The 15,039-nt window shown below is 41.4% G+C and overlaps 1 protein-coding gene across 3 annotated transcripts in view; it reads left to right on the forward strand.

Moving 5' to 3' along the window:
* Nucleotides 1–15,039, forward strand: part of KDM2B (lysine demethylase 2B) — a 105,595-nt gene that overhangs the window by 4,008 nt on the left and 86,548 nt on the right. For all 3 annotated transcript variants that reach the window (XM_066562313.1, XM_066562314.1, XM_066562315.1), the window contains exons 3-4: nt 473–551; nt 4,243–4,289. In XM_066562313.1, the coding sequence (XP_066418410.1) occupies nt 473–551; nt 4,243–4,289 (126 nt within the window). The remainder of the gene's footprint in view (nt 1–472; nt 552–4,242; nt 4,290–15,039) is intronic.

Raw genomic sequence — 15,039 nt, forward strand, 5'->3', positions numbered from 1 at the left:
TGGAATTAGAGCTCTCTGGTAGAACCAGATAATGCTCACAAGAAAATTTATATTTATCTAAGTAGAAATGTGTAACTTAGAAAATCTAAACTTACACATACATTTTAAACTACACATTTGCCCAAAAATACCTGACTGATTTGCAGTATTTGGTCAGGATTATCTTTTAACTGTTAATTTGGTATTTCATTACAGCCTGGGTGTTTCAACACAGACCTTAATTGACAAACTGACTGGCTTCTATTTTATGTGCATCAGTGAACAGGAAAAATAGGGAGCAGCTGGGACAGCATTGTCTGTCACTGGGTTTCCGGTTTGGATCTAAAATATGCATTCTCTTTCTATTTCTCTTTAGGTGATAGGGAGTTCTTTGGTGAGAAAAGGGGAATGGGGAGAGTCTGAGAAAATGTAACTGTGAGGTGCCAACACCATTGTAATTGCTTTGGGATGTTGTTCTTATTCATTTCCACAGATTTTACTTTTGAGTATGTGCAAAGAGAAGCTCTCAGAGTTCCCCTCATCTTCAGAAATAAGGATGGACTGGGAATTAAGTAAGTTACAACCAAATTTTGGTGATTAATAAATGCTTTTATAAAATAACCATTATGCTTTCTACTTGTATCTGATATTTCTTTTGATGATCTCAAAATGGATTGCAATTAGTAAGACTGTCAGCAGCCTTGAGAGGAGGAATGATTATTTTCCACTTATAAACAAGCAGATAATGAAGTCTATAAAAGTTAAGTGCATACAGCATGGTACTACACAGTCAAAAGTATGTCAGCAGTGAAAGTTAGGAATGAAATACAAAGGGTTTTGCACCCAATCCATGCTGTAATGACAGAACAAACTCCCTTCAATTTTCGACTTCTCAATTCTTTCATTCATTGCAGGTGGAATTCTAATGATGCCTGTCATTTTCCATTATAATTATGTCTCTTCAGAATGCTACAGCTTTGTAAATATTTAATAATGTCTGGTTAAATATGAGATTGCTGGAGCCTTTTTGAGGTGGCATTTGGTTAACATCCAGTATAAAGGATTTGGTATTTTAATAAGAGAATCCTGCAACTTTGTTTGTGACAGTGACAGTGTCTAAAAGAAAAGTCTTAAAAGCATTAACATTATCAGTCTTTAATCCATAGTTTAGATGAATGTTACTTGATATTTTTGGAAATTAGGATCATGTAACTGACTATTGCTGGAAGAAAGAAAAATAATTTTTGAAAGCATCATTACTTTGCTCAGTTTCACTTTAGTTTCCAGCTGTGGAACTCTTCCCAGTTTAGGGGACCAAGGACTCCCAATTGTTAATTAAAAGTAATCAAGCCACCCCAGTATAATTTAAGGAATGAGACAAGCAGAGTTTGGGGTATTTGACAACCATGTGTCCTTTTACTATAACAGCAAACAGGAGCTGCTGTGATGTTTCTGGTGATGTAGTGAAATAGTTTCATATGTTGAACTCTCAACAAGAAGTGCTCAATAGGCTCTCTCTGTATGCATTGGTTTTAAACTGCTGCTTCTAAGGGACAAGTGGTAAAAGCTTCAAGAATTTCTTCCTGAAGAAGCCATGAGCTGTTCAGTGAGGCTGGGGAGTATTTGGGAGCCAGAGCAGCACCTTCCCAGCACCTTCCCAGCACCCAGATCCTCCTGCTGGGGTTGGGGAAGTTCCCATGAAATTCCTCCCAGTTCAAGAAGAAAACTGGGAAGATGTTTCAGCTCCTGCTGCTGAGCCAATGGTACCAGTTCAGCTCGTGCTCCAGAGTGAAGAAGTGTGGAAATGAGAGCTCATCCTGCAGGCACAAACATTCCTAGGCTTCAGTCACAGGAGGCTGTGAGCATCATCCTGTGGTGGATTGGGTGATCCAGATCTGTAGGGTGACTTTTGACATAAGATGATTTTTTGACTTTGGACGTTTTGAATATCTGCTGATGCAAGCTGAGCAGTCAGCCTGCATGTCTGTGCCTGGCAGAGGTACAGAGCTGAACAGTTTGGTTGCTGTGCTTGGAGGTGCTCTGAAATGGCAAGGAATGAGAGGAATGAGGAAAAATCCTTACAATGAAACTCTGCAAATTGCTTCCCTCTGTACTTGTGACCATCATGAACTGCTACTGGTAGGTCTGAAAGCAGGAAAGCCCCGCTGTGATCTCTTAGCAGAGGAGAAGCTGTTTTTCTTGGAGGGCTGTTTCCAAGATTGCAGCTCAGGAAGAGAATGCTCTTTGGAGAGGTGTTATCTCTTATCTGAACAGCAGTCAGCTTGCATTGTTTTGTAGTTAATCAGATACCTGTGCTGGCCAGAGCTCATCCTCATTAGGATTTGAATAGGTTCTCTAGCAAATCTTTAAACATTTGCAAAAATGCACCCAGTGCAGACTGAGGTGTTTGCATTTCTCTTCTGCTGAGGAAACCAGCAACACAATTTGTTTATTACAGACTGCTGAACGTCTCCCATGTAGTCAGTGATATTTTGGAGTTAAGTCACCCTGCTGTACTATTCTTCACCACCGTTTATGATATTTGAAATCTTTGGAAGCATTCACGGTGGTTTTACACAAGATACATTTGTCTGAAAATTGCATAACATCAAGGGAAAAGTATTTCTGCACAGTTCTTGCATTGCTGCTGTTCTGGATTTATAAACAGAAAACCAAATGATTGGTGACATTCAAGAAAACAGTTGGTTTGGGGATTTTTACTATCATAGTTTTGTAGCAAACCAGCCCTAATTGTGTAAGACGGAGTGTGGCAGTTGATTTTTATTTTGATTTATATAAATATGAAAAAGATTGCCTATCTAATTATTGGACATTTCTGACACCAAATACAAGCAAGCTGTGTCATTTGCAGACAAGCCTGGCATGTTCTTGTTGCCCACAAATGGTTCCTGTTTCTTTTCCCCTATTTCTGACTTTCTAGTGCTTGGAAAGAAAAGATGAGCTCTGAATGAACCCTGAAGGTCAGTAGATTCAGGCTGTTTCATTCCAGAGAGGGAGTGAATTCCAAAGCTGTGAGGCCCTCACAGCCAAATGCAAAGATGTGAGGGTTGGCAGAGAACTAACAAAAGATACTGTCCAGCCTCTGCATCCCACCAGAGGAAGGTGATAAGGGTAAAAGAAAGTGGACAAAGAGAATTTGGCAAATAGTTCTCAAGATATGTGCATGCCAGTAAATGCAGTTTTTAACTTTACCTTTCAGTGCTTTCCTAATAGTAAAAATTATTGTTCTGCATGTTTGCCCATGGGCTGGATTGCTCTATTTTCAACTAAATAATGTCAAAAGTCCAGAAGAAAATTGTTTCTCTTCAACGTGGGGCAGTACAAGAGGGGCAGAGCACTGAGCTGGCACGTCCCACTGGGCTGTTTTTCATTACAATTCCTCAGTCAGCTTTTGTGCAATGTGAAGTGTGAAATATTGTCAGTAAAATGAAGTCAATCACCCTTAAAACCTCAGCACTGTTTTTATTTTCTTTTTTCATCCAGTTTCTATGCTGCAGAATTTTACTCTCTCCCTGACATGTAGAACTCACTTCTGGACCAGGCTACTCTCTAATTACATTATGCCCTAAAACATTGCCTGTGTTAGAAGTGATCCTGTAAATGCATCAACATCCCTGAACCAATTATGCTACCATTTAATTTAGCTCTGAATTAGCCCAAATTGAATTGAACAATTTCCCAACCCACCAAATACAGCCGGGATGTCTTCTGCCAGACGAGGAGGTTTGGAACAGTCATTAAAACAAAGGGGCTTTATTTTTAAAAATTTTTTAAAATATATATTATTTCCAAGCCATGATTCCTACCTGTGATGATGTGGCTTTGAGCAGGTTGTTTCACTGCTCTGTGCCTCAGTTTGGCAAGTGTGACAATGCTCACCTTGGGGAACAGACATGAGGCACCACGAGTTGCTTAACAAGCTATAAACATTGAGGATTTTACTGAAATCACTCCCAATCCCCTTCCCTTCTCTCCCACTCTGGTGCTGATAAAAAGTGCTCGAAAAGACACCTCTTCTCTTTCATTGTGAGTAGAAAAACTGTTGTACACTTGCCAATGCCAAGATGTCATGTGTGTCATTAAAACTTGCACTGTCCACACTTCAGAGGGGCCTTGCTCGATTCCACCTCCTGCACTATGGACAAAGAGCACCATACATTTATTTCTCCTTTATTATGGTAACGAGAGTGTACCCATGCTTATCTTGACAGTATTTAACTTTGCTTTCTTTGCTAATTACAGAATGCCTGACCCGGATTTCACCGTCAGAGATGTGAAGCTATTAGTGGGTGAGTTATTTTGAATGCACTGGATTAACTCTATACAGAACAGAATTGCTTTTAAATACTTGTCCAGTTGTGTTTGTAGACATTTGTGATAACTCTCAGAATCTGGGAGAAGGCATGGAGAAGCAATTTGTAAATTAAAAAGGCCGGGAGAACCCTAATTAGTAGTTGTGCTGACCGGACTCCGATTTCATGCTGGATAATTGGCATTTGGAAGGGAGGGAATGCTTTTGCTCTTAACAGGTGTCCTACAAACACTTTTGTGATCCTGGAAAGCAGCAGCTCTATTGATCGAGTTCCTATTTTTTTTTTTTTTTAAATCTGTTGTAGAGCATCTGTTTGTAAAAGGTGTGACTGGAGCTGTGTCACCTTTTGCCTGTGTTCTCCCCTCAGGATTTATCAGTGTCAGGCCAGGTTGGTGCTTTGAGGGAAGGTTGTAAAGAGAGGCTGAGCACAAAGCCTTGCAAACTGCCTGGCTTTTGATGAGACACAAACCAGAGGACTGGTGACTGTCATCAAATGTTTCCTAGCAATCTTTGCAAAATTAATGTGTTTTAACTCTAAGAAAAGCTATAGCTTGACTAGGAGATTATACTGTATTTTCTTTGAAATCTGTTTTTACTGAAGATGGGTATGTTATTTATTGTTATCTGAAATTGTTACTCAATAGTGATCCTGCACTCCATGAAGTTGTCACTGTGGAGCAAGCTGGATGTTGGATGTGTTTGCTGCAGTTCTTGGAGATTTTAACTGCATTCCTGCTAGTTAGAATTAACTCAGTTTATTTACCTGTCTTGTGGCAGCAGTTTATCTTTAAAATTAGGTCAAATGCTGCATTCTGAAAGACAAGTGTTTTTAAAAATTACTCTTTGAGTTTTATTGTCACTAGGAATATCAAGTCTGGAAAAGAAAAACAAAGGAGAGGAACTTGTGCCTCATTTCTGCTCACTTGGGGTTATCAGTGAGAGAGGGGTTATCTCTGATAACCTTCCTTCACAAACAACTCAGCAATGTTGCTTAATTTATGACCATTTATAAGCTCAGGAAAAAAGCCCCAAATATCTGGCAGAAAATGTTTGGGAAGTAGAGTGGGAAATGTTATTTGATGGTCAATCTGCGTTAAATTAGAAAATAAACTCCTAAATTTTATGGATTTCCTAAATAGCTGCATGTGCACATTTGCAGGTACAGAAAAAAGCCTTTTTGCTGTGGAGGAGCCTTGTATAAACCCTGTAATTATCTGGACCCTGTTGCAGTTTTCTGAACTTGTTCCATGGCTGATAAACTGCAGTTTCTGTCTCTGAGGCTGGAGCTGAGGGTCTGACGTTGAGGTGTTTTGGAGCAGTGTAGTGTTGCATAACAACAGTGTTTTTCCTGTAGAACAGTCAAAGTGTGGGAGTTGCATTTCCTCAAGACTGATGTCCTTTGAAGTGTTAGGGGGTGGAGATTCCTGTGTACATGGCCAGCAAAGCGAGAGGATATTTATAAATAAAATTGCATTTATGAAACAATAGAGCAGAAATAACATTTGTAATTAACTTTGACATTAAGTTTAATGTAAGAGTGTGCCTGTTCACAGCTGGATCAGCAATCCTTGTACCTGCTCTTGGCCAGATATCACATCATGCATCCTTTCACATCATGTTTGGGCAAACTCCCTCTGGAGTCATTGTGCTGAGCCCATAATGTGGTCCAGAACATTGTCACCTGCCCTTTTTATAATACAGCTGATGACTTTTGGCATCACAGGTGGAAACTGTGAATCAAAAGATCTAAAATATCTGGGAAATGGACTGTGAGTTGTACCTGAAAAATCAGAGTTCTTGTGGCAAATCGTTTTTCTCGCTGTGGAATTTGTGCTGGGTGGAACAGCCACATTGACACTGAGAGCACATGGGGGAATTCCTGTCTCCATGCCAAATTTTAAAATTATCTACTCATTATTTCTGGAAACACTAGTGAGCATCTTCCTATAGCATATCATTGCTGATATTTTTTTCTAGTTTTATGTTACATGTGTTACACTCACTATCTAATGTTCAAATAAAGGACATAAAAAGTCTTGTTTTATTAACATCTCCTGTCACTGGAGATGTTGAGATGTCATGGCAGATCTCTCAGATCTTCCTGAACCTCCAGGTTTGCATTTCCAATGTGTGGTATTTTGAGAACTTATTCAATCCTTTGCTGAACCTGGGGAGGGAAGGAAGTTTGGTGAATGTGAAATGGAATGATCATAACTCTGCATCTGATTGTGTGTGGGAGTCAATAGAGAGAGAACACAGTCTGGAAAACGTTGTTGGCTTTTTAAATGCTCATCATCATAGTTTGCTGGTGCTTTTTAAACCTCTCATTTCTTCTCTTTTCTTATTGAATCAGGGGAAGCTCATTTGTTACAGAACCCTTGAAGGACATGGTGCTGGCTTTTTCCAAAGCACATAAATTCCATGGGAAGTTAATGAGCCTTTGGTCCCAAACTCTGCTGAAATCTTACTTTCCATTTCTAATGTGACTGTTGTACCATCTTCACAGGGGAGAACCTAAAAGTCACAGGGAAATAACACCAAGCTTTAAAATCTCCCTTTGAAAACTCTGCTCTGTGGCAATAATAAGGAGAATACAAAAAGGATGGGTTGATTGCTGTTTTTGTATACTTGAGCTTAGGTGTCTCTTTTTTAGTCTTTTGTCAGACTTCCAAAGAAACATTGACATTGCTTGATGGATTTTTCTGTTTTCCTGGCTTAAAAAATGCAGCAAGCAGCTGTAATTCAGTTTGGTGATGTTCATGACCTCCTGTTCCTGACACGAGTGCCTGACTGTGCACCCATGTGCAATGTGTGTGTGAAACTCTGCCCTACAGTAGCTTTCCTTTCCAGAGCCAGACTCCCACCTCCATCCAAACCATCTCCTGCATGCTCTGTAAAACCTGAGCTGATGGATTAATTTCAGCAGTTGGAAATGTCTCATCTGTGAAATGGCTGTGAGCCAAGAATAAAAATGGAGAAGTGGAAAGGAATTCCTGGCCTGCTCAGGAACTTGAGACAACTCTTGAAAGATGTAAAGCTCTGTTGCAATTTAATAACTTTTAAGCTTTGTAATTTCATTGCATTAGGTAGATTTGATTGCTAATTCTGAAGGGCAGAATGTCACTGTCATCTCTTCATAAGCTGATTTAAAATTTGATTGAGGGTCATTGGCCCTCTTAGAATGTCCTTAAACATCTGCCACATCTACACAAAAACTTTGGTGTCATTTCTGCAGGGGTGCCTGTCATAGATGGGCAGAACAGCAAAAGTGTATTTTCCCAGATTGTCAGCTCCACCCTCTGCACACAAGTACCTGATTGAGAGTTTTATGCCAAGTGCTCTGCAGAACAAGTGGCATTGCTTGCCTGGGGCTGAGCAAGGAGCTAAAGAGGTGACTGCCTTGCTCAGCAAGCTGCTGAAAGCCAGGGCTGCCCTGGTCACTGTGGACCCTCTCCAGCCTTTGCCACTCTTGAATTCAAGGACTCAATGCAGTCATTTGTTTCAGTCTTTGATGTCACAAAACCAAAGCCTTCCATTTTGTCATTTGTTTGAATTTTGTCTTTATCTTGTCCTTCATGGACGTCACACAACCCAAAGCTGGCAGCCCTGAGCACGTGTGGAAGCTGTGGACCATGTAAGGGGGAGAGAGAGAGGAGGTGCTCATGGATGTGTCCTCAGCCTAGCACTCTCAGCTCTTTCTCTGATCACTTCTTTTTATTGGGGCTTTTTTAGAGGTTTTCTTGGGTCACCATGGGTTGAATTTAGAGGAGTATCTGCTTTGCTGTGGCACCTGCAGTGCCTCCCCCTGTGCCTGGGCAGTGCCTGGGTTGTCCCAGTCTGCCCAGGAGCTCCCTGGGTAGGTGCGCAGGCCCTGCACAAGCACAGTGTCTCTCTCTAAACAGTAGTGGCCAGTCTGGATGTATTTGCATTTATTTCTAATTTTTAGCTGACCTATTTTCAGTTTGCTTGCCACAGGCACACAGTCTAAGGCTATGGAATCCCAGCTTTTACACTCACACCTAAGTAAAGTAAATAAAAAACTAAATGAATGGAAGTGGTGCTGGCTCTGTGATGTGCATCAGCTCTTCCCTCTCTGGGCTGGTGCAGCTTTGTGTGCCAGGGTAGGTATTTGTTGTGAACCCCCAAAGTGGAGCTTGCAATCCCAGCAGGTGGCAAAAGGGGAGATTTCAAACATGCTGAGGATTGTAAGAAAGAAAAGAGACTTTGGGTTATTGTGATCTCTGGGCTGAAGAGGTTAAAGTTGTGACCACAGCGGTCACTTCTGTAGGATCAGCAGCATTGTCCTATGGAATTCACCGTGCCCAGCCAGGCATTGTGTCAGTGGGAACAGTGCAAGTACAGGACTTAGACTATTCATGGGGTGGTCTAACAACTGACATCAACTCACTGATTGATTTTATTTAACTAACTCACTACGGGTTTATTTATAGAATTAAAAAAAAAAAAGTGTAGGAGCAGCAGAGGATGTGTCATCAGTCATGCAATTTGCTATTAAAATCTGGTGCTGTAGACTGGACTGGGCCCTGATGCTCATAAGTGTAGGAAATGTTTGCTTGCTGTGTTCACAAACTGCACTGAAAGACTTTGGTGAATAAAGAATCCAAGCAAAGTTGAAAGCAGCAAAGCTTTTAATTGTGATACAATTTGTGCATTGAGGTATGGCAGTGAAGAGCAAGTATAAGCAAGCTCCAGTAACTGTTGCAAAGACCAATCTTCGTCTGCCCAAGGAGACGATGCTCAAGATGTGACCTAATAGATCATTTCAATATTTGATTCCTGTGATTCTGTCAAATCCCTAAAGACCTGGCAGCAGGCTTTGATCTCAAGACAAAGGGTGAAAGGAAAACCAAGGCTCTACATATCCTGTTGCTTTCTTTGGTGGGAGTAGCTGAAGAAATACTTGATTATTGCTGGGATTTGCCTTTTCATTAGAAACACCAAAGAACAGGAACTGAGCCAAAAATTTCAGTTGCAAATTGACTGTTTAAAGAAATATGTGTGAAGGCCTGTGCCTCAGCTATGAGTTTATAATCATGGTGTCAGTGGGGCAAGATAATAGAATAAGTTACATCATTAAATCCCTGATATTTTCAAGGGGAAAGTCCTATAAGTAGGGGGGGCTTGGCACTGCTAGTGCAGGTCAGCCTTCCCTCACCCTGCTGACAATTTCTGGAGGAGATGCTGTGTGCTGTTACACATCTGCTCATGGTTTATTCACTAAGTGCATCACAGGGCACTGAAGTGAGGATCTGAGCTTTCATTAACATCAGTGGGTGAAATCAGACCTGCAAAGCAGTATTTCCCTGATGTTTAGATTTATTTTTTTTCCCCCCACAGAGGAGAGCCCTAAGTAAGGTTTGTGAAGTTTGGTATTGCAACATTTTCCTCATTCTAGGAGGAACTGCAGTTCTGCAGTGTGGTGGTGCACAGTAAAAAGTGTGGCCTTGTTTTCCCAGGTGGGAACCAGGCAGAAAAGTGAAATCATCTGCTAAAATCAGAATTTGGGGAGTCTCAGTTTCTAGTTTTCCTGTAACCCGTAAATGATGAAGTGAATGTAGGAAGCCATGGCTTCTTTGTGCAGGGACTGTGGTGGGGAGGAACAAGTTCCCTGAGCAGTTAATGTCAGCAGGCTGATGTAAATAATTTAAATTCAGTTGGGACAGAAAGAATTTCTGCCCATCAAATGTACCAAACAGCCATAAGCTATGTGAGGCTCTGCATCTTTCATCCAGCCATTTTTGTTTTCTTAAATACACACACTGCTGTAGTCCCCAGAAATTCCGGTTAAAATGGGAATATGCATGCCAGGTAGTTCACAGAGAGACAAGAGCCCCCCTAACCCATGCTTCTGGAAGCAGGTGGTATTGAAAAAGGAATAGAAAGAGATATAAACATTGTAGGTAATAATTATTCTGGCTCTATAAAACGTTTTATATACCTATTAAAAACTGTACACACCCTTACAGATGTGTACACATAGACATGTATAAATTTCATTCAGTACTGAATCAAGAATCATAAGCAGTGTTTCCATGGAAGAGAAAATTGTGGTGCTGGTGGTGACTGCAGGTCAGGTGGGTAAAGGCAGGAGGGAGGGCAGAGAGGTGTAAAACACTCCTTTTACATTAGCATACATTTCTTGTGCTGTGTCTGCACAATGGTCCCCCAGCTGGCTGTGCAAGCCTTCAGCTTTTTGTTAGCAGCTACTCAAAAAAGCTGAAAGCAAATCACAGAAGTGTCCCTGAGTAGCTGCTTCCTAGTGATTTTTTGGTTCATTCCTCCTGCGTGTTTGCTGCTCCTCTCAAATTGATCTGTTCTGAAAATTGTATCATGGTTGAATTCACATCCAACTACAAAGCGAGTCGAGAGGCTCGTAGTGTGGTCTGCAGGCAAGTAGGGGAAATTTTGTCTTAATCAACGTACAGTTCTCCATCCTGTGAAAGAAAATTAGCCATGTAGATACAAAAGAAGGACAAAGCAGCCACACACTGCAGCTCAGAAAACTTTCCATCATTTCTGCTGAATAGGGACTCAGAGTTGCTTTTTCTATAGAGCAACGCTCCATTTGTTTCAAGGAAGTTGTGAAATTGGAGACCCGGAGGAGTTAGGAGGGAGGCTCATTAGAGAGGCTCTGTTGTAAGGAGCACTTCCCAAAATTAAACTGGCTGCTCAAAGGAAGTGCAAAAGTCTGCCCCCAGACTTGCATCTAAGTCTTGATTAAGATGTATGGTTCTCCCCTGGTGTGGGGATTTGTCCTGTCAATGGGAGTGCCAGTTGGGAGAGCAGAGAGCTGAGTCAGGAGTCAGTAACTGCTGTGTCTCCAGGAGCCTTGTGTGGAGGCACAAGGAGGAAGCAAGGTCTGTGCTCTGCTCCTGGGACCCAAATAATGCATTTTTCAAAACACACTGGGCCAGGCTCTCCTAGGGGAGAGGAGTCATCACTGATCTCATGGGAGGGGAGGTACTTGGATGAAATATTTCCCATCATTGTAAGATTTCTCCTCTTATTTCTCATGGGGTTTTTGTGCCTCGCTGGGTGATCTGTGCCTGGCCTGCTCTCTGGGTTCTGCTTTTTTTGCTTTTCATGTAAGTGGGACTGTTGGAATACTAAGAAAACTGAGTTAAAGAAACATCCATAGTTTGGAAGGACAATGTCTGTGTAATTTTATACCACCTTGTGACGTGTTCCTCAGGCTGTGAGAATTCCAGCTGAGGGTACCTCAGCCTCTGGGCCCTGCAGGTCACACCCTGAGTTCATCAAGGGACTCAGATCCACAGAGACAGCTGAGAGGAGCAGGGGATCCAAGAGCACCTTGAAGCAGGAGATAAAGATGGCTCCCTGCAGGAGGAGGCTGAACTTGGCTGTTCCTCACAAGAGACTGTAAAATAATTACATGTCACTGCTGTTCCCATTGATCTGAGGCTACCAGCTCAAACCCTGTGTTTTCAGGGAGCTGGGTTATGTACCTGCCTACAAACTTTCCAAAGGGAAAAATGGAGAATCAGAAAGCAACTTTCATCAGGGCCCCACTGATTTGTCTCAGATGTTATTCAGAAACATGTGTTTGACATCCAGTCCATAAAAATAAATTGTTTCCTCTGTCATGTTGTTTTGTGACCAAAGCTTGTTTTAAAAACTTGCATTATTTTTTTAAAATGCTCTGTTTTTAAAGTCAAGTTCCAAATTGCTCACAGTCTTGCTGTCGGGCCTGTCAACATGTTTCATGCTCTAAACTGGGAAATGTGCTAAGTCAGGCCTAAAATCAGCAAATAAATACTACCACTGAAAATGATAATTTCCCAGTGTCTGTAAGCTCAGATGGAGTCAAACCAATGGTCTGTCAACAAAGGGGTTTCTAAGTACTCTTGGTCTGAACTGGACAGACTCCTAGCTGCTGCATTTATTTTTAAATTTAAGTACTGCAAAGAGGAAACATATGGACAATAAGAGTAAAATAAAAATAAAATATAATGTGCTATTTCATTGAAATGATTGGTTCCAATTCTATCTAGCAGGTTTCTCTTCCCAAAGTACAGCACTGGAGGTTTATTGGCTCATCCTTTTGTCTTTGTGCTTTTTTCTTTCTTTTCCCTTGAGCGACCTCTCCTGTTTTCTCTGTATCCCTCTTTCCTTGAGGAGGCTGCTGTACTCTACAGAACTTGTTTCACCCCCTCATTCCATAGAAATTTGTGAGGAAGTCCAGGTAAATCCTTCCAGACTCCAGCAAGTGTTCTTAGGATTCCTTTCCAGCCATGAGCCAGTAGTGATAGAGAGAGCAGCACACTTTGCTGTGAACAGGGCCAGTAGGACTTGGCAGGTGGGGTTTTTTGTTTCCCATGGAATCTCTCCCTCCTTTGTGGGACACCAGCAGTCCTGAGTGTCAATCGGACAGCCTAATGTGATTTCTGATCTCCTCCACCTTAGCCAGGGCTAGGGAGAATTACAAAGTTGTGGAGCTGCACTGTGTTCTCTCCTGGGCAGAATTAAAATTAGTAACTAGAGAGCAACGTTTCTGCATGGATTTTTTTCAAGTGAAGGTTCCATTAGTGATTTTCCTACAGTCTGAGGGCTCTAATTTATTGAAAATTGAAGTGGTTTGTAACAGCTCTGAAGGAACCCTTTGGGACTCTGGCATCCACCAGTGTTAAGGTGGAGAAGTGCATAAATAAAGTGGAAATCTCTGTCTATTAAAGTGCTGTATTGCAGACTTTCAGAGGATGTTGCTTCATTTAACACTCACTGGTTTTGTGCCTCTTAGACAGCTCATTGTTTAAGAAGAAAAGCTGCAGTCAGTAATAGCAGGAGGGAGCTGGGCTGTGCTTGGTGTCACCGTGGGATTTCCCCCAGTGCTGGTGCTGGCTGCACATCCTTCCCCTGATCTTTGGGGAACTGTGCTGGGAAGAGGCAGGGAGCTGACCCCGCTTAAAAAAAATTATTTAAGCCTCATCAGTTTCTTGAGTATTGGTGAACAGTTTGTATCATGAAACCAGGACCTAGGGCAGACAGAGGTTAAAACTTACCCAGTGCTCCTGATAGACTGGAAATAGAAACTTCTCCCTCTAATACCAATACCAGCTCTGGTGCCAGACCAGCTCTCTGTCATCTAAACTGGCTCTGGCTTTGCTGCTGCTGCCTGTTATGTGACCAGGGGAAGTGTCTCTGCTCCTTGTGCTTCCTATTGCAGCCAACAATTTGCTTTTTTTGCCATACCAATTAAGCAACTCTAAATTGGCATCCTGCTCATTCTCTTCCTTCTCTCCTCACTTCTGGCATTGCTCTCCCATCCCCTCCTGTGTGCTGGCACAGGCTTTCCTCCTTCTCATAGTGAGGTGGTTCAGGAAGTTGAACCAGCAGAAAACTCACACTGTCTTTCTACCTTGCAGAAATGTGGAGGAATATATATACATTTATTATTTTTACATTATTTTGGTGCTTGTTTAGCTCTCAGCACTACCCAGGGCTGGGCTAAGCTGTAATGGACATAGCCTCCACCTCTGTCATAAGTTTCCACTGGGGCTCTGTGCATCAGAAGTGCCAGGTGAGTGAACTTTGAGCCATGATTAGGGTTTCTGTGTAATAAAATAAATAAAAAGAAGGCATTTGATGCTCTCTCATTCAACCTTTTTTTTTTTCTCCTAGAAGTAAAAATGAAATATTATAACACACACTTGCCTATGTTTAGCACGTCCGCTGACTTGCCATTTTGGAAGAAGAACCAGTTCTATTTTTAGAGCTGAACTTCCTGTTTGAGCTCTCTTTAAGTTTGTCCTTTGCCTAACACAGGCAAACTCTTTAAAAAAAAATCTTAGTTAAACTGGGACAGTTTTGCTAAAAACAGTCATGTTCATGTCCAGATATAAACAGCAATAAATCTGCTTTGAATGAACGTTACAACAAAAATACAACCTCTGAGAGAATGTATTTCCATGATGTCAGGACATGAAAGTGAAATTGAAGTGATGTGTTGGTGTGGTCGGGCATCTCAAAGCCTCTGTCTACAGGTGGATTTGAAGATGAATTGTCCATGTGGAAAAACCAAGCAGAACAGCTGTTTTAGTCACACTGTGTTTCTGCAATAAGCATCCTCTGCTTTAGCTCATCCAGGCTAGAAATGAGCTGTCTTATTTTGGAGTGATCCCACCCAAAATCCTAAATATTTTATGGTAGTTGTTATGCCTTAGTGTAATAATATACCTTAGTTCAAGAGTACCTTCAAGCGTCGTGCCTTTATCTAAAAATATATATAAATACCAGCATGTTGTGGAGGTTTGATGTGACCATAGCCATATATTTCTTCAGACGTTCTCATAAGTGTGGGTACAAGATGTGTGGGAGTGTTGCAACCCTTTGACACCTTCAGATACCCTTCTAGACCAGAGGGGAGCTGCAGGATTGCTGCTATGGTGCACATGTTGATGGGTAATGTGAGTGTAGTGGAAAGTCTTCTTTAATTTCCTAATTGCAAAGTATGAGGGAAATCAAGTTTTCCTTGTTATGGGCTGATGATGAGGCTTCAGAGGGCTGAAAGGTTATAATTTTTATAACATTTTTCTATATTTGTACTGTTAGATATACTTTATCTTGAGACATTTTAGGAAATGATTAATTTAAAAAAATTAAATAATTTAAATTATTTTTAATCTTAAAAGGAATTTGGTAAGATAAATAAACCATAAGATTTTCCCCAAAGTTATACCCCATCCCAT

The sequence above is a fragment of the Molothrus aeneus genome, chromosome 18 (assembly GCF_037042795.1).
Source record: "Molothrus aeneus isolate 106 chromosome 18, BPBGC_Maene_1.0, whole genome shotgun sequence".
NCBI classification, from domain to species: Eukaryota; Metazoa; Chordata; class Aves; order Passeriformes; family Icteridae; genus Molothrus; species Molothrus aeneus.